General features: G+C 39.8%; 2 protein-coding genes across 5 annotated transcripts; one reads left to right on the forward strand and one right to left on the reverse strand.

The window, feature by feature from the left end:
- Window positions 1-3,723: 3,723 nt before the first annotated feature.
- Window positions 3,724-13,190, forward strand: LOC115676257 (uncharacterized). 4 transcript variants are annotated; one of them, XM_056312956.1, is made up of 10 exons: window positions 3,724-4,332; window positions 4,563-5,325; window positions 6,529-7,144; window positions 7,278-7,449; window positions 8,384-8,744; window positions 9,410-9,520; window positions 9,992-10,343; window positions 10,880-11,129; window positions 11,863-12,084; window positions 12,701-13,190. In XM_056312956.1, the coding sequence occupies exons 1-10, from the start codon at window positions 3,779-3,781 to the stop codon at window positions 12,852-12,854; spliced, it is 3,555 nt and encodes a 1,184-aa protein (XP_056168931.1). In that variant the 5' UTR covers window positions 3,724-3,778; the 3' UTR covers window positions 12,855-13,190. The 4 variants fall into 4 exon arrangements, with proteins under 4 accessions (XP_056168931.1, XP_030454993.1, XP_056168937.1 ...); XM_030599133.2 differs by having other exon boundaries at window positions 10,904-11,129; XM_056312962.1 differs by having other exon boundaries at window positions 7,281-7,449.
- A 448-nt stretch (window positions 13,191-13,638) lies between these two features.
- Window positions 13,639-18,939, reverse strand: LOC115676258 (DNA polymerase epsilon subunit B). The gene is made up of 14 exons (XM_056312973.1): window positions 18,936-18,939; window positions 18,716-18,905; window positions 18,409-18,598; window positions 17,828-17,981; window positions 17,484-17,654; window positions 16,919-16,999; window positions 15,534-15,638; window positions 15,355-15,435; window positions 15,135-15,265; window positions 14,934-15,028; window positions 14,752-14,851; window positions 14,495-14,609; window positions 14,287-14,397; window positions 13,639-14,128 (listed from the first exon to the last, which is right to left on the reverse strand). The coding sequence occupies exons 2-14, from the start codon at window positions 18,885-18,887 to the stop codon at window positions 13,982-13,984; spliced, it is 1,653 nt and encodes a 550-aa protein (XP_056168948.1). The 5' UTR covers window positions 18,888-18,905; window positions 18,936-18,939; the 3' UTR covers window positions 13,639-13,981.
- Window positions 18,940-19,235: the final 296 nt, after the last annotated feature.

Raw genomic sequence — 19,235 nt, forward strand, 5'->3', positions numbered from 1 at the left:
TTAGAAAATAATGGAAATGCCATTCCCCTCCTCTATAAATAAAGCCTTTCCGCCATTCAGTCTCCTTCATCAACTATCAAAATCTCTTGCTCAGCCATTTAAGTCACAATCTTCATTTCTCTCACAATCTTCATTGCACAAAATGCAGTAGTGCCACCGAAGCACACAACGAGGCGGTGCACTACTCATGCCAGCTAAAGTGCGCCATCTACAACTCCTCCTCCGCCATCTACGGCATGCGCCATATGATGATTTTTTTCTTAGTTGTAGATAACACGTATATTCGTAATTATTGTATTGATCCATATTAGTAGTTGTTGTTTTCTTAGTTGTAGATAACATATATTCGTAGAATAGGTCTGAAAAAGTATCTAAAAATATCCAATTTAGATGTTTGTTCCCTATCGAGGTGAGGAACCAATATAAACCGAGTAAGTTCCATATCTCTTCTGTCTTTGTTATTCAAATGTCATTCCACTTTTGCTTAGCCGTTCCCCATAGATCGCTCGCTCCCAAGCGGTTGCTACCTGTGTATTATGAAGAGCCGCGAGGTGGAGCTCTTCCTCGGATGGGAGCCGGGTTAGTTTGAAACTACGAATGTTGTTTTCTCTTTTCTTTTTGGTAGAATGAACAACCGTCCTTCGTTTGTCGTGTTGTGTGGGTGTGGTTTCCTCTATGTTTGACCTGAGCACTGATGCTACTTTTTCTTTGGATAACATATTGTAGCGTATATTCGTAATTGTTGTTTCATCCATATTCATACTCTATAATTTTATCTACTTTTGTTCTTATCACCTTCAAATTGTCTTGGGTGGTGATAAATGCTGATATAGAACCTTCTGTAGAACTTCTTCAAAATTGAAATTCCAAAAAATGTATGTATATAGGGAATATAATACATTAAGCCAAATTTTATTAGTAAGGGCCTCTTTGTCTGTTCTTTTCTTTTCTTTTCTATTTTCATTTTAGGTTAAAAACTACACTTAGCTATAGATAAGTGCTAATCGGGGTTGTGAAGAAAATAAAGAGAAATTTTTCTTTTGTAACTGTTCTCAATAGTTGTCTTGGTCCTTTCTTTTGCTCGAAGCACAAAGGCACATCAATATCTTTTATCTCATGTAATGCACATGCATCATATGTGCACCTCCCGTGCAACGAACGTGCAAAGTACATGTATGAACACTCTTATTATTAGAAGACAATGGGATTATTTTAAATACGATGTAAAATTATACATTGTTCACATAAAAATAATTGATATAGTCGTAGAATTTATTATTAAAGAATTTCTCATTGATTTATCTTGAGTGACAAGGATTGATGACTTGGCATAATGGATGATTTCAATGAGCTAACAATAAATGGCCAAGATCATTTGCTTAGCTATTAAGAAAGGCACATATTGGTCAATTTGAAGTGACAAGGATTAGGGGCATTTAGGTCTTTTTGTCAAGAGGGGGCAATTTGGTAATTTTTGTGCATAAGGGAACGGGAGTGTCGGCTATGGCTATGATTGGTCAGAATGGACACCGGCTGGCTAAAGAATGGCCATAAAAATCGGCCGATCAATGCCAGGTTGACCCGATCGGACCGAGTCTAATCGGCTTGATTCCAGTTCAATTTAATTCTAATTTCCTTGCAATTCTAGCCCTATTATGATTAATTGACTCAATTGAATTAAATTTGATTAAATTGAATCAAATCAATTTGAAATGTGGACACAATTTAACCAATTTTGGCTTGCTCGACTAGGTTCCCCTATAAATTGGGCTAAGTTGCAGTACCGAACTAGACCAATGCACGCAATTGAGACTCAATTGGCAAAATTGAATCTCAATTGATCAAATTAATGTCTAATCTAAAATGGGTCAAAGTGAATCGTGCGAATTGGACCCATTTTTCTTGAATTCCCTAATCATTGGATTACCAAATTACTCATATCGAGTTCAATTGGCATGACTTTGTCAAAATTGATATTGGAATTGAGTTTCGGTCAATCAATTGTGTCCAATTTTGGTTAATTTGAAATAATTACGAAGAATTTTGACAAAAAAAAGAAATAATTATGAAGAATTGATCGGAATCACTAATTGGGGTTTTTACCTTCGGCTTGGGATTTTAAAATTGATTTGAAAATTGAATGCAGAATGACCTCCTGATAAAATGTTGTGAAGGAAATTTTCCTAAAAAATAACTAGAAATGAACTAATTTTGTTTTTTTTGTCAATTTCGAACCGAAATACACGAATTGGGGAAAAGTAAGTTATAGATCAATTTTTGTAAAATGGATGATAGCAAAGTCAAATTAAGGTAATGAGTTGATTTAGGGTTTTCTTTTTTCAATTTTATTGGGAAAAGTGTGGACCAAAAGTTGACTTTGAGGTGTTTTGACATAAAAGTATGTCATCCTTGGCCAATCGAAAAGAAGATGAGCAACTCATTTCAATTCAAAACATCACGACACATTGACCAGAATAATAGATTTTTTAACCACGGTATAATTTTATCTTTAACGAGTGCCTCGTTAATATCCAAACCGAGAGTATGAGTAAAAAAAAAAATCCAAACCGAGAAAGTTTGTCATTTTTAAAATATTATCTTTCTCGTTTGTCGCATAATCAGTGCATTGAGATCGAAATTTTTTTATTGGATTTGGTCAATAGGTGTCCTGATACATGTCAACAATGGTTATTTAAGTTGGTGTATTTGATTAAATATCGCGACAATTAATATTATTATTGATGCGAATAAGAAAAGGTATATGTGAACAAAATTAATTCTGGGAGTATTATTTAATAAGGAAGTTATACAATTTCGCAGTAGAACAGATATTTAACATGGGCAGCGATACAGGTGCTCATCTTTTGATGGCTTATTGTAACGCTATTCCATTCAAGACTGATCTTGTTAAATCAAGAGCTCTAATGAGTAACGATGTTATAATTAATAATTTTGCACGTATCATATTATAGTGTGAAATCCATTTAAATATTTACGATGGTATATTTTGTGAAAAACGTTTTGCTAGCAACTGATTCTGCTCGAAGCCTAAATTGAGATTTGGAATAAGAATCAGCGGTACGACTTGGGGCCTAATGTCCGTTTGGGAGAATAAGAAAGCGTAGAGAATGAAAGATTGAGCGGAAATTTTCGAAATCTCTTTGTAAGAAGAGAAGGAGGGAAAATTTTTACATTTAGGACATGTTTGGTAACTATCCCGTTTCTCTTTTTTTTTTCTTTTGTTCCCCCAACAATAAAAGAACAGAAATTCATTTGGTAACGTCAGCTAATTTTTCTATTTCCCGGAATAAAAAAGTAGCCAGCGAATAGATTTTAATAAGAAATAAGATGTAAAACAAAACCTACTTCTTTTTTCTCGGGAACAATTTCTAAATTGACATAAATGGAAAAGGTTTATGACTCAATTGACAGAAAAAAATATTTGGGACCAAATTGACAAAATTACAAGAGATTTATAACTTTTTCGATAATCTTTCCCGTAATTTCTTCGTATTCTCTCTTGATCGGGGGCCTAAACAATATTTTAGGTCCGATGCAGGGGTCCGACCCGAATCCAATGACCACTCGCGGCCCCCATCCTCTTCCATTGGGCCGGGCCTATTAAAAGCCCAAACAATAGATCCGATCCAAACCCGCTCGAAAATGGTACGACCCGTTTTATAAAGCGGACCCACTCGCCTTATCGGGGCTAACTATCACCGCAGTCAGTCGGTCTCCGTCGTCGTCATCGCGGAAGAGCTCGAGGTTCGACGTTCCGATGGAGAGCGAAGCAGCCGAAGCAGCGGCAACCGCCATGGCCGCCGGCGAGACGGGCGCAGTAGAATCGCGAGAAGAGCCCGGAACCACGTCTTCTCTCTTCCCTCTGTCCGACGCCCCCGCCGCCGGCACCACAGTCGCGCCGCGCGTCCCTCAGTGGCTCTCCAACTCCAGCTTCACCGCCGATTTCGCCGCCATAAACGAAGCCGTCTCCTCCGTCCACGACCGGCATGCCTCCCCGCGTTCGGAATCGGAATCGGACGACGGGAGAGGGAGGGGACGGGAGGGCGACTTGCCCGCTACCGGGACTTCGTACGACCTATTGGAGTCGTCCGAGTCCGGCGGAGATTCGAAGAGCGAGAGCAGGAGGAGGAAGAAGAAGAGCAAGCGCAGGAGGAAGAGATCCAGAGAGAGAGGAGACGATGGAGCGGGTGAATTCGGCTCGAGGAAGTCTGATGTGAGGGCATGGGCTGGTTCGGCTTTGAAGCCTGCCAAAGATTACTACTTCGATTCTCGTGGCGACCGCGATAATTTGGCTTTCGGAAGCATCTACAGGTACGCACTTGGTTTCTTTCAGTCCATGCGACATCTGTGGTCTTTGAAATGCGGATGAATTTGTTTGTAGAAGTAAACTTTCTCTGGTAGCTCAGCTCCTTTGAGTCTAAGCTTATTTATGCGTAATAATTCAAACAGAATAATTCCTTCTGTTAGTTGCATAAAGCCATCTTTTTTTTTTTTTTTTGGTCTGTTCATGAAGCCATCTTGAACGGTTACCCTATTTGCAGAATGGATGTGGCTCGCCACAAAATTTTAAATCCTGAGAAGACTATTGGCATTGAGTTTAGAAGGTTGTATCAGCAGAAGGGTTCAATTCTGGATGCAGATGGTGATGTAGATGCACTGGATAGTAAACTAAAATCTGCTGGAAGATATTGGTCTCCAAAGTATTCAGCCTTGGAACGTCATAGAAATTATAAGCGCTCGCGTATGTTGGCACCAAGGAAATCCACTTCTGACCTCCCAGGAGAGTTCATTTCTTTAATGGAGCCCAAAACTTTGCAAGACAGTAAGGATGTTGGTTCAGTTGTTGAAACTTTTATGGTCGAGGAATCTTGGGAAGATGAGGTGCTTCGCAAGACCCGGGAGTTTAATAGGAGGACTCGAGAAAATCCCAACGACGACAAAGTTTGGCTAGAATTTGCTGAATTTCAAGATAAGGTAGCAAGTAGGCAGCCACAGAAAGGTGCTCGCTTGCAAACTCTGGAAAAGAAGATTGGTATACTGGAGAAAGCAGCTGAGCTTAACCCAGATAATGAAGAACTGTTACTTCGTCTCCTCAAAGCTTATCAGAGCAGAGATAGCAGCGATGTGCTCCTTGGAAGATGGGAGAAGATACTTGTGCAGCATTCAAGTAGTGCGAATTTGTGGAGAGAGTTTTTACGTATTCTTAAGGGAGAATTTTCCCGGTTCAAGGTTTCTGAAGTGAGGAAGATGTATTCACATGCAATCCAAGCGCTATCTTCATCATGCATCAAGCAGCTTAGGCAGGTTCTCTTTTTGTTACATATAACAATTCTCCGGCCCTGAAACTGGCTTTTAGTATACTGAGGATTAATATGGTGCTGTATATCTTGGGTTTTCACTGAAGCAAATGGGCTGTTGTTGTGGAGCTGTTATTGATGCTCCTTATTTCCCTTCTGAAGTTTTCTGATGTGATAGTTAGCTCACAAGCACATGCACTTTGAAGCTCGTGTGTGAACTTTTTAACTATCTGCCTCCGATGAAGGAAGCCTTTAGCCAAAATGAAAAAAACGACATTGTCATTCCAAGCATCTTGGTTGCAGATTTTTTTTCTTTTATGCAATAGATTCATCATGAATATATGTATCTAGATATCGACATTCAAAGGCACTGAAAAACCATTAAGGGGGAAATACGCCAACTAGGTTTCTTCAAAGAAATACAAGCCTAGAAATTAGATTGAAAGAAATAAAAACCAAGAAAAGATATGTTATTTGGGTATTTTTAATGTTTTGGTTGTTTGGGAGATTCTTAAGTATACATATTCCAACAATTAAAAGAAAGGAAGTTGCTATCAAGATTTGTCCTCAGTAAGCAAAAACTATAATCTAAGGGAATGATATCATTACATATGATGACAGTTTGAGAAGCTTTGATTAGTTAGCGATTTCCTGTTTTCTTTTATTATGTAGATCTAACAGATTCCTGTGATGGGAAAGACACAAGGAGGAACTAGAATTTGACTTCATGTGGAGAAAATTTCGCTTTTGCATGGGACTGGTTATGTAGACTGGTCATTATAAAGTGATCACTGGCGTTCTCATTTACTGTAACAATACAGATAGACCTGTTTATCTTGTTTGTTTTGATTTGCTGATGTACTTGTTTGCAAGATGGCAACATACTTTGTAATGAATGTGACTTTTGATTGGCACTCACTTGAGAGAAAGAAAACTAAAAAATGCAGGACGAGAGAATAGAGAGTGCTTCATAATCTCGCACCATCAAATGATCACCTGATATTGCCACACCAACACTATTAAATCAAATTTTTAGCTCTATACAAAACAGATCGACCCTACTATGCATTGTAGTCAAAAATCAAAATCTGTAAGACTTATGGCCGTCTCTTTGGGCGACAAATATGTGGGCTTTTTATTTGATGCTAGGGTCTCTAAAACTCCCGCTAAACTAGAATTTTTTGTTCGCTACTTTGTCTATTTTGTGCAGGTTTCCCAGATGTCTGATGCATCTCGTGATCCCACTGTTGTACAGCTGGAGCTTGGACTTGCTGAGGTTTTTATCAGCCTTTGCAGGTTTGAGTGGCAGGCTGGTTACCGGGAACTGGCGACAGCTTTGTTCCAGGCCCAAATTGAATTTAGTTTGTTTTGTCCTTCGTTATGCCTGACTGAGAACAGTAAGCAAAGGCTCTTTGAGCATTTTTGGAGCAGTGGTGGTGCAAGAGTTGGAGAAGAAGGGGCAATTGGTTGGTCCACGTGGTTGGAAAAGGAGGAGGAATATAGGCAGAGGATAATCAAGGAGGAGACCTCGCAAGACAACGAAAAAGGAGGTTGGACAGGATGGTTCGAACCACTGTCCAAGCACAAGGAAACTGATAAACCATTGGAAGGGGTTCCTGATGCTGCTGTTCAGGATGTCGAGGAGGATGGTGAGCCCGAGGACACAAACCAGGAAGACGACACTGAAACTTTGTTAAAGATGCTAGGAATTGATGTCGACACCGGTCCCAGTGACAATGTCAAAGACGTTTCCACTTGGACTAGATGGTCGGTAGAAGAGTCCTCAAGAGATTGCATTCACTGGATGCCTGTACATGCAAAATCAGGTCTCTCTCTCTCCCAGTTTCTGTAATTTTTTTTTCAGTTTAGATGCTAGTTTCTGCTCCAGCAGGAACAAGCTTTCATGCTTTAGTTTTTGTTTTTCCATGTGGTACTAAAAGGAGTTTTACTCTGAAACAGCAGGAAAGTCTAGTACTAATGAGGATAGTGACAAAGAGGAGGATGAAGATCTTTTTGGGGTCATTCTGTTTGAGGATGTTTGTGAATACTTGTTCTCACTGTGCTCAGAAGAGAGCCGATTGTTCTTAGTGACACAGTTCGTTGAATTTTTTGGTGGAAAGATATCTCAGAGGTAGGTTGCACTAGATTGGCGATGCATGACAGTTTTGTCCTCTTCTTTGCATTAAATTGCATCATATTTCATATCTCGTAATGACAATGATATCAAGTGATACATAATTTACTGCCAGCTTTAGTCATTACCATTGCTTGTGGTTGGTCATTTGGGTCATATTTGGAAATGTCATGTTCACTTCAGCGCATCCCTTGGCATTTCTAAACCAATTTAGTTCTCTTATTCTGAGGATGCTTAAGAACTTTTAGGAGCTCCCATGTGATTAAAGATCGGACAGTAGTCTGTCAATCCTTGTGCAGGAAATTCAGATGATCTTCATGGCATCCATTGAAATTCCTGGTAGTTGTTTGATGTATAACTGATTTGGCTGTATTAGATATTGAAACAGAGACATCGGTATGTTTAGGCAGCAAGGTGCTCCAGATGCTAACTTGTTTTAGTAACGGATGCAACTCTGTTCAAGTAGGGATCATAGTTGGAGGAATTTATTTAACTGTATTTGATTAGAACATAGCTGACATCTGGTTTTCTGAGGATGCTAGCTTTTGTATTTCTGACATGGCTTTATACATCTTTAATTGGATTCATAAGCAATTGAAACGGAAGATGATTCTTTAGTCGAACTGAGTGGAAACACCCTTCTAATGCATAAATTCATACCAACCGGTTGATTATCATGTAGAATCATGAGCTTTCTGTCGAAACTTGATTACCTCTTTGTACTTCACTACGAATTTGGGGTGTGCGGCATCTCAAACATGTGCTGATCTCTAGTTTTTTAACTAAAATTCAAGTTCTTTGCTTAATTTTGAGTGGTATACTGATACTGTGTCGATCAACTTTTGTCTTTGCCATACATTTGGATGAGTGATGGCAACTTTGCATGCATTCATTATGTTGTCACTTCATAATGATACTGGCTTTGTCTTAGGATTTGCACAAACAACTCAAGCTGGTTGGAGAAAATCCCGAGCCTTGAAGAATTGCCTGATGCTTTATTACATTGGTTTAGAAGAGTCCACGATACATTAAAGAAAGTGGATAATACTTCAAACAGTTGCAGTATGGAATTCCTTTTGAGCTGTAACAATGACATTTCTGAAAAGGGCCCCATGATGAGTTTTCTGCGCAATGCTATCCTACTTTGTCTCACTGCTTTTCCAAGAAACTATGTCTTGGAAGAAGCAGCACTCATTGCTGAAGAGCTTTCAGTTACGAAAATGAATTCTCTTAGCTATTCTGGAACACCATGTCGTGTTCTTGCAAAGAGCCTCTTAAAAAGGGATCGTCAGGTATTAATTCTGGTGTAAGTTGAGACGCTTTTGATACTGCACTAATCAAGAATAGATATTGAAGTGAATAGAGAAGAGAGGATAGGCTCATTACATGTTTCTTCCTAAGCAATCTATGAGTATCATCTCTCGGCAGTTGCTGCATCTGTGGCGTCTCCCTTATTTGGAAGGGGATGATTAACCATTTTGAACCTCAAACCTTGGGATGGAGATGGAAAAAAGCGATTTTTATGTGAGATCAGCAGCCTTACATTACATGAAATGTTAGGAAAACTTGACTTGTTGAGAAGAAAAATTAAATATAAAGGAGAACTTGATGGTGCAAGATTGGTAGTCTTAGGACTTATCAAATCCTCGTATACAGGCATTTTATTGTAATAAGAAGTTATGCATTGTCTTTTCCAAGTACTTGCTTTGCAGAAAAGAGGAAGGTTTTGGAATATGAAAATTAATGTGTGAATCATGATTGGCTTTAGATGTCTAATGGCTTAAGTTAAGGGATGTGAACCTGATGTCTTTGTGCATGCTGTTCTTAAGGGGCCACTTGTCTACAGTAAAAGTTGGAATAGAAAATTCTCCACACTACGTATGTCTATTTATATTTTCATGGTTTGACCTAAGACTGTATTCACAGTGTTACTGTTTTTGCTTTGCTGGTATCGTAGGATATATTACTCTGCGGAGTTTATGCACGGAGAGAAGCTGTTTCTGGGAATATTGATCTTGCAAGAAAAGTGTTCGACATGGCATTGTCATCTGCTGAAGTACTTCCTCCGGTAAGGTTTCGGTCTCCTCAGACATCCTTCCAGTGGTTTCTGAAGTTTCCTATAGTATCAGATATTGGTCCCGAGTAAAGCAGCTTGACTCATGTTTTTACATCAGAAAGTTGTGCTATCAGTCTTACATTGTGTCTGCTTAAAATTGAGAGCATAACTTGTTTTACACCTCGGTTATGCTAGTGAAAAGCTTTGGAATTTTATTATTAATCTGAAGTGCATTGTCACGGGCTGAGTTGGCTATCCTGTCTGCAAAATGAGTCTTGTGATTTTGCCTCTTTTCTTTTCGTTTTTTTTTTTGGGTAATCTAATGCCCCACTTTCTGGTAGAAGCATGTCTCTATTTCTATTGTTGGAATTGCTAGAAACCCCATGAAAGAATTTTCGTTCTCTTTGTCCATGAATTATTTATCTGAAGAAAATGGCGCATGAATTACTATTTGCCATTAAATTTTCACCTTCTTTTGATCAGGAACGACAGTCTGATGCTCCACTGTTATATTTCTGGTATGCCGAAGTAGAGCTTTTCGGCAATCATGTCGATGATCAAGAGTCCTTATTTCGTGCAATGCATATTTTGTGTTGCCTAGCGAGTGGTGTAGCGTACAGCTCATTCAAATGCCAACCATCACAAATGCAACTGCTTAGAGCGCGCCAGGGGTTCAGAGAGAGATTGAGAACAGTACGTTCAGCATGGTCGCGTGGTTCTGTGAACGATCAGTCTGTTGCTCTTGTCTGTTCGGCTGCTTTGTTTGAGGAGTTGACTAGTGGATGGGCAACAGGTATAGAGGTTTTAGATCAAGCTCTTTCAATGGTGCTTCCAGGTAACTCAGTCTCTCTCTTTTCTTTTCTTTTTTTTTTGGGGGGGGGTGAAGATTAATAGGAAAATTTGTACACGAAAGGTACTCAAGGGGGTGCTACCCGTATACAAAAGTTACATAGAGAGAGAGAGAGAGAGAGAGAGAGAGAGAGAGAGAGAGAGAGAGAGAGAGTCCACATAGTCTAACATAGTCTAACAAACTATCCGTATTGAAAAGTGATTTTTCAGTAACCCAAAAGCTCGGTCTCATTTATTTAGTAGAGCTTTAAGCTAGAATTCTGTGATATGGGCTTAGGGTGCGGGCATCTTTATGTTTATATCTATCTGCATACAAAGCGTTGAAATCAGCCTTTTTTGATGTAAATTGTGTCAGACTTAGTTATCAACTGCCAACAACAGTGATAGAGGATGGATGCACAAATATCTGCCTTTTTTTGGCTCGAAATTAGGCATGACACTACTACTGTGTTTACATGCACTATCCTTGGATTTGAATTTTTATGGTGGTTTAGTTTTTCATTTTAGTTTATATGTTGATAGGATATTTGTTTTCCTTCTGTCCAGAGAGAAGAAGTAACAGTTATCAACTTGAATATCTGTTTAACTATTACGTGAAGATGCTGCAGAGACATCATGGGCAGTTGGGTCTATCTAAAATTTGGGATTCCATTTTGCATGGATTGCAGACATATCCATACAGTCCAGAACTTTTCAGTGCTCTAGTAGAGATCAGCCATCTCTATACATCACCAAATAAGCTGCGCTGGACGTTTGATGAATTATGCCACAAGTAATTATATTTCCTTTACTTAGTCATTTTCCATCTCTCTCTCTCTCTCTCTCACACGCACACACACACACACACACACAAACAGTCCCTGTTATGTAATTGTATTGCCTTTCCCTTGGCGGAAGATTAAGTCTAGATAAAAAAAAGGGTAAATTGTGTGGATCTTCACCAAACACTGCACTTATTTTTATTGGCTAACTGAATCTTATTATCATGATTTTTCTACTCAGCTTATTGGGGGAGATTTTTTTATCTTATTTTGAGGGGGGGAGGGGAGGGGAGGGGGGTTGGGTTGCCTATGGTTCCTGGTTGACCGATAGTGAAGGAATCGATCAACCTAGAACCACTGTAACTTTATCAACCATCTCTATGGTTTACCAGAAAAATCTCCTTGTGTTTTTGCATTACTCTGTTGGACAAGAGCTTGCTCCTGTGATAGATTTAAATGGAGTAAGGATCCTTTTGAAGCTTTTGGTCTTTACCCCTTTTCATTGTGTAAACAATTCTCTTTTTAAAGTGACATAGGGTCTCTTCCTTCTTTTAACCTCTCAACCTCCAAAAGAAGTCTCTTTTCTGCCACAAACAACCTCCTATCTTTAAGTATTCAACAAAGTACGTTTTGCAGCTTCTTTGTTAAGCATTCTGGTGCATGTTCCTGTTTTTTTCCTTCCACTGTTTGATTGATCGTCTGGATAAGCTTTTTTGAGAGGATAACTCCTTTTAATATTTCCAGGAGACCTTCGGTAGTGGTATGGCTTTTTGCTTTGGCATTTGAGATGGGCAGAGGTGGTTCCAGGCACAGAATACATGGATTGTTTGAGAGGGCATTGGCAAATGACAGTTTGCGGACATCTGTATTAATGTGGCGCTCCTACATTGCATATGAGATTGATATAGCACAAAACCCTTCTGGAGCTAGGCGTATTTTCTTTCGAGCCATTCACGCCTGTCCATGGTGAGTGCTTTCACCTTAAGTCGAAGAACAAGTAATGCTTAGTTTTGGAAGGTTTGCATATTGATTAGATGGAGAGATGAGACACTCGCTATTTGCTGTATATGTGCTTCCCAGTTTATTTTGGTGGAAATGTTCCAAATAGGCGATGCTATGGCAAAAACAAAAAGTGAAACTATGGCAATGCAAAAGGAAGTTGCGATAAGTTTCAAAACTATGTGGTTACAATAGGGCGAGGTTTAGAGCAGCTTGATGTTGAGAGTAATGGTTTTATTTTCTGGCCTAAAATTCGGTCAAAGAATCTTCTGGTGAAAGAAAGTGATTTTAAATGAAAAATAGCCCGGTTGATTTATAACGAAAGAAAGTGATGTTAAAGAAAGTGATAATCATTAAATGAAAAGGAGTTTGCTCGGGATTTCATGCTAATTTACTTCTTCATCGCTTGCATTTCTATTAGATGTAAATAGGGAAACCTATGTACCTCGATCAATGTGCAGTTTTTGCCTCTAACGCTATTGTGAATCTTACGGCACTAAAGCCGCTGCTGTGATTCTGTTATGGTTAAATATTGGTAGTTATTCCTAATATATTCGTCGTTTGCTTATGTACTTTTTCACAGGTCCAAAAAGTTGTGGTTGGATGGTTTTCTCAAACTAAATTCCATCCTAAGTGCCAAAGAGCTATCTGATCTGCAAGAAGTGATGAGGGATAAAGAATTAAATCTGCGGACTGATATTTATGAGATCCTTTTGCAAGATGATATCGTATCATGACGTCATATGCACTTCATATTCTGGGGTCATGTGGCATCTCTTGTGTTCTTCTTTGTGAATTCAGCAGATGAATGATGACATGACATAAGGAAAAACATGAAGACAAGGCGGACAAAAGAAGGGTGGGAAAAGAAATGAATGTCTGAGGGTAGCGAGTGTGCGCTTTTTGTTGTAGAGAATATTCCGGTTACGAAAGCTGTGTTCGAAAGAGTTTACACAATTCATGAACGTTACTCTTCCATTTTCAGGACAAATGCTTGTAGGGTAATTACATGTATAGAGTGTTGACAGTTAACGCTGTAAGTTGTCAATACATGCGACTACATTGTTATGGAAGCTGTTTTCTGTTGACACCATAACAAATTGACTTCTTTTTTTTCGTCCAAGAGACTGAGCATCTGGTTGTGGACTAAGTGCAGCCAAGTTCAGTGGAGCATTTCGATTGATACCGAACCATGCAGGAGGTGCTTGAAGGGGGCACACCATGAAAGACCGTCTTACAGAGGGCCTCACCAGCACAGGGAAGAGGCATTGAGAATTTTGTAGATTTAGAATATAATCTCAGGGTTACCATATTACTTGGTTGATTTTATTTTCTGGAAGGCTACATTTGGAATCAGAACTTCAAATGCATATCTGAAATGCGAGACTCAGATATGGGGCGAAAGGCAAACAGAGTATTCTCTGAGCCAAGCTTCTATACTCTAACCCTTAACGATGAAGCATGGTTCACGATGCTGCGGCATTGTTTTCAGAAGCTTTTAGTGAAAAAGAGCAGGTAATATTCACTCGAAACTTTTTGAGTTGTATTAGCAGTCGGAAAATGGAGCAATGTTCTCCTTTACACTAAAAGAACTGCCTCCCATTTTCACGAATGCCTATCATGATATGGAAGATGGTACAAATTAACCAAAGAAAAGTTAAACCTATTCTTCGGGTAGAATGCTATGAATGCATCTTTGAGTCTCCGCATGGCCAGTGGCCAAAAAAACCTTCTGCATAGCCTAACAATTCTGTACACAAGTGACTTGGTTATCTTCCACAAATGGTACGCTACGAACAAGTTAGCTTTTCCGGTCCTCAGATGAAGGTGGTTGGCCGATAAATAATGTTCTGTTAGGATCTCTTTATGCTGGTAAGGCTGATAACTCGACTTCTCGAGTGCAAGGGCGATAAGCAACAAAGGTGCCATCAGTTGAGAAAGAACCAGGATTGAAGCAAGTGATTCCTGTGTAACTGAACGCCTTCTGCTCGCTCTTGTCGCCTAAAACTATCTGAATTAGAAACAAAAAAATAAAACGTCGGTGAGGTTACAAGGAACATTTATCCTTTTCTTTTTCTTAATGGCATCAAGTCCTTTCACATAATCTTGAACCTCTACAAGCAAAGCATAATTTTAATAGAAAATTAGGGAATACGAAGCTATTATTACCGTGTGTGGAGTTGGATACAGATGGAGACTATGATCGTAATTCCAAATGACCGGTTGCACGACAAGAGGGAGAGGGCATAGATGACTTTGATGCGTTATTGTAGCAACTAACTGCAGCAAACGACATGATTAGATTCATAGCGGTAGCAGCGAAGTGTGAGGTGCGCAAGCTAAATCTTATGCAGCTTTAGACTGTTAGGAACATTACATGCTCAAAAGGATCACTCGTTTCTTCTGTGGAGGGAGGCATCAGACACAAGCGACGCATCCTGTATAGCAAATCCTGGCGGAAAAATACAATTTCTTGGGTATAGAACTTGATTCTGTCAGGGAACGCAGGACAGAAACAGTGAAGATAAAACAAAAGGTGTTAGTCGGTACAAGCAGACAAAACCCAGCACATATTCACAATGTCATTATGAAGTTCTACGTTTTCATAATTGGATTTATCATCCTAAGAACAACCTGCAAGGATTGCTTGAAAATATGGCATTTGGAATGCGACTCTGAAACTCTTCTGTGATATATCTTGGCAAAGCACATCTAGGTAAAACTGTTGAGGGACCTGAAAAAAGGGGAAGTCGATTTTCTTAGGGCTTTAGCAATGAGGTCCATGCAATTCAAATCAGATCATATGTATTTATCACCTGCATCCTCAGGGCCCGGAATAAACAAAAACCGACTATGCTCCTTCAGACGTGGGTGGGATTCAATCATCTGCCCAAGCTTGCTGAACTGTGCTCTACATTTACACACTACTTGTTACCATCTACTACAAACCATCTGTACAGAGGAAAATAGAAGAAACTTGTGTTTTCTATATAACAAGAATTGAATGCATTGCTCACCTGATGCTACTGTAGGAATGAAAAGAAAGGTTGCAGGGTCGAGAGCAAAAGTTCCCCATTAACACAAACAATGAAGGAACTACCTCCTCATTCTCAAATCCATCGAGGACTGTCTCTAGTTTTCCCATAGCCTTCTCTACGGACAAAGATGATATTCAAATCAAACCACACTGAAAAGTAGAACTTCAAAAATAAATTAAAGCAGGTCTTCATAAATAACCTCTTCATTGTCTAGCCAAACATCAGACATGATGATGAACATGTCATTAACTGCTCTTTTTTCTAACTCTGCAAGTCTGAGCTGTAAACCACGTAAAGGAAAAATATAATCCAGCAGAAGTTTCATAAACTAATTGGATATTTTCACCATCTATTAAATCCATATAGTGTTCAGGATACAGTCTCCTCTTTGGTTAATGTACCGCCTCCAAAAAAATCAAGCCCTGCAAGTGCTTTCAGAGACTTATCTCGGTCTTCTAAAGGAGGAAATCCGCACGTAAAGATCTCCATGACAAACCAAAAAAATCTTAGAAACTTGAATTGATAACTATCATAAAACACAAGAAAACCAGCTAAAATAACTTCTGTAACAACTCATGTAAGTGATGTAAAAACTTAATACTACTGGTGATTGATAAATAATAACTCAGTGAAAGATTTTCCTTGTAAACTAGGAACCTGTTTTAAGAGAACAGTTTGCTTATTCCATACTCAATGAAAGTTTGTGGCACAATGATTTCTCATATTACGGTAAACTAGAAGACATTGTGTACTGGTTGAAAAGACAGATAAGAAATGAAGAAAGAGAATTATGAAAGTAGTACATCGCGATCTCAATCTGCCAGACATTTCATCTATGTGTTCGGATAATTCACGCCACATATCTATCCATTGAAAGAAGGAATTCTGATAGATAAAACCTATTTAGTTAGAGCTATGTGAATAGGAGCGTGCAACTTTGGCAATCATGTTTAGGCAATTGTATGTACTTTGCCAATTGAATCAAAACTGTCAAGACAATTAGACTGAGTGTCGATTTAAAAAGATACATTTTCATAGATTTTAGCCAGAGGCTACTAAGACAGAGTAATAGAACACTCTGAGCAGAGTTGAAAGATGTAAAGATTGTATCTCTAACCTTTTAAAAAACTAAATCAAGAAAAAGTTGATCTGGAAAAGGATCCTCAATCAATTACTAAGATACTATGATAATAATTCGCAGATTTTGAGAATAGAAAAAGAATATCTAGAAGGACATCGATTTCACAAAATGAAAGCAGAAGTAAATCATGTAAGCTTATGAGAAAGGAAAGTACATGACCAGAACTAAAATTAATAAGCCATGCATGTAGAAGCATTTGTCTTAGATCAACTGCAAAAGCACGAGAGAGTTCCATTGCAACATCTTAGCGGAATATCACTACCGGTGTATGAACTAGAAGTGATCATGATGTCTTGTTATGAATCATCAGCTTAAACTTGTTTACGACATTTTCTAACATTTTCGTATGCCTTTTCCCCCACAACAGGGATTAACATGTATATTTGCGAAAAAATTATATTACAACTTTTTTCCCAAGTAAAACAACACAGATGTCAATTTGATTGCTTCATTTCTTAAGGTTTCTCGGTGTATGATTGAAATAACCAACAGAAAAGACTCCCTTGTCAGTTGCAACACATCATGTATCAAGATATATTAAAAGCAAAAATAAGTTAAAGGAGAACAATGCGGCGGTTAGTGAAAAATCTAGCAAGATTCCAATACAGAAGCCACAACTCACCTTAAAAATCCCCTCCAGCTGCATCTGACCTTCTGCTACAACTATGGTATTCTCAGTAAAGAAACCTGTCGTTATCTTGTACTGCTTGTCAAAGAAAACAACAGTATGGGACTTCTCTTTGTAGTTAAATATACTTGACCTTAATCACAAGTACTTAAGAATTTTTTAGAGAAAGAGAAAAACAATGATGTGCTCATCCCGTGAAACATGGCTATCTGCACTACATTGGACTATTGTTCAGCTCATTTCAAATGAGATCCATTCACTTCATTCTCCATCCTTTCACCCCCTCCTCCCAACTTCACAAGAGCTATTCACGTGATTTTTTTGACAAATCTATGCACGGAAAAGCCTAGAAGCAGACTCTATCAAAAGCAGTTGCAGCTGTGCACCGGTCTCTATATGGTAGGCTGACTGGGAAGTCAGATTTCACAGATCATATGAGAAGGTAAAAAGAATTATCAAACCCCTGGGTAATATAGACACTTCTTAAGATGCCAAAGAAAATAGAGTTGAAATGAAAAAGCAGGAAGACTTCAATTTATGAGAAGCTAACTGAACAAACTTTCACTGGCATGAAAAGAACATCATCTAAAAAGGATATTGCATCGGACAAATTGATCTCTACAGAAGCGGTGAGGTCTTCCAAGTAGAAATGGCCATCCTCCAACTGAGAAATCACACCCATTACCCATCTCCGTCCAGTTTGCCCGACAAGAGATTGGATTGGAGATATCTGTCAAAATTATTTACGGGTGTGACAGAACTGGAGTCAGTTCCAATGATGAAAGGTTCACTGCTCATTTCTTAAAGCCAGTCGGTATACCCACATTCGGCAGGTGCTGGGGTTACTAAAGACTAACAGTACACTGACAGCATTAAGTATGGTTGGGACGACCGTCGACTTACCTCGCAACTTCCAAACTCGGTCGTTTCAGTTTCGAATGCAGGCTTCGCGAAATGCTGATCACGAGAGAGTCTCTGATACAGCAGCAGAAACCTATCCTTATAAAGCTTCGCTTTTGCAGAGGCCTCACCATGAATGGGCAGGCTTCCAGTGTGCCTACACCAGCCAAAAAAAACTCCATATAAGCACCGCATTTTCAAATGCCCTCATCCGGCCGAAAGACACTTATAGCTTCTACAAGGAGCCCCTGTTCCTAAATCCAACGAACTAAATTTCCGATTCAGAATTGTCTTCCCCGCGCAAAATGTGCGAAAGGGAACCGATTATCTCGAAAAGGGATTCAAAAATCATACTTTGCATCAAGAATCAAATCCAGAGTCCTTTAGTGACTCCAACAGCAAAAGAAGATATTTCAAATGCTCTGAAATCGACTCAAAGCACCCTAGTTCGGAAGATATCTCCAACCCCTCCAGAGAGCTATAATCTACTCGAAGCGCCTCCAATTTTGTAAAAATGCCGAAGCCACATCATATGAGGGAGCCGAAATAGAGGACATGAAGAGATGAAAGCGAAGGAGGAGTACTCGTAAAAGATCTTCTTGACCGGATCGTAATGAAACTTGGGGACCAAGAAGGCGTCGATCACGCGGAGCGCGGATCCCCGACCACCCTCGCAAGCCGCCGCGTTAGGGCTTTCCTCCGCCGCGGCTTCCGCTTCCAGCAAGAGGCTCACCACCCGATTCACCGGATCTCTGTCGATGATCGAAGACGTCACTGCCAACAGCAGCACCACAACACGCGCACCACATCGATTCGATTAAACAAAACAGCAATCGAAGCACCTCAATAGATCGATCTAGCAAACTTTTTTCTTCTTGCAAAGAGATTTACGGGATTCGTGGTCGAGCTGATCGAGGAGGAGGTCGAGGGCGTCGTCCTCGGCGCCGGAGAAGCGGGAGGCGAAGGAGATGACGGCGTCGAGGGCGTCCACCCGGAGGGTGTAGCCCCTCATCTTGAACTTCCTCTGCACCACCTTCTTCATCGCCGCCGCGCCGCTGCTCATCTCTCTCTCGCCCCCTCTCTCTCTCTCTCTCTCTCTCTCTCTCGCGACGACGAACGGGAATGCGCTGGAGGAGCCGACCACCGTTCTCCCCAATTCAACAAAAAGGCTCTCCCGCCATTTTGGCGGGAAAACCCGCCTCCCTGCGCGGTGGAGATGGCGGGAACTTTAGTTTAGGGGCCCACGCGGCCCACTGCAATGGTCGCGTTTTGAAACCGAAACGACGGCGCATTGACGTCGAAGCTCGACCCCCGTTTCTCCTGTCAAGATAACAATTAAATTAATAAAGGAAATAGTTATCTTTATCATAAAGTGCGATTTACTCGCTTTCCCGCGGAAAATTTCCATTCC

This window comes from Syzygium oleosum, unplaced genomic scaffold (assembly GCF_021117445.2).
Source record: "Syzygium oleosum isolate NSW1041296 unplaced genomic scaffold, Sole_v2.1 Sole_v2.01, whole genome shotgun sequence".
NCBI lineage: Eukaryota > Viridiplantae > Streptophyta > Magnoliopsida > Myrtales > Myrtaceae > Syzygium > Syzygium oleosum.

Excerpts from the sequence above, each read along its gene's own strand:
- LOC115676257 (XM_056312956.1), top strand. The coding sequence starts at position 3,779 with ATGGAGAGCGAAGCAGCCGAAGCAGCGGCAACCGCCATGGCCGCCGGC. Across the intron at positions 9,521-9,991 it reads CTGCTGAAGTACTTCCTCCG|GAACGACAGTCTGATGCTCC; the intron begins GTAAGGTTTCGG and ends TCTTTTGATCAG. Across the intron at positions 12,085-12,700 it reads GCCATTCACGCCTGTCCATG|GTCCAAAAAGTTGTGGTTGG; the intron begins GTGAGTGCTTTC and ends ACTTTTTCACAG.
- LOC115676258 (XM_056312973.1), bottom strand. The coding sequence starts at position 18,887 with ATGAGCAGCGGCGCGGCGGCGATGAAGAAGGTGGTGCAGAGGAAGTTC. Across the intron at positions 18,599-18,715 it reads TCAGCTCGACCACGAATCCC|TGACGTCTTCGATCATCGAC; the intron begins GTAAATCTCTTT and ends TGCTGTTGGCAG. Across the intron at positions 15,266-15,354 it reads TTTGGCTAGACAATGAAGAG|GCTATGGGAAAACTAGAGAC; the intron begins GTTATTTATGAA and ends TCCGTAGAGAAG.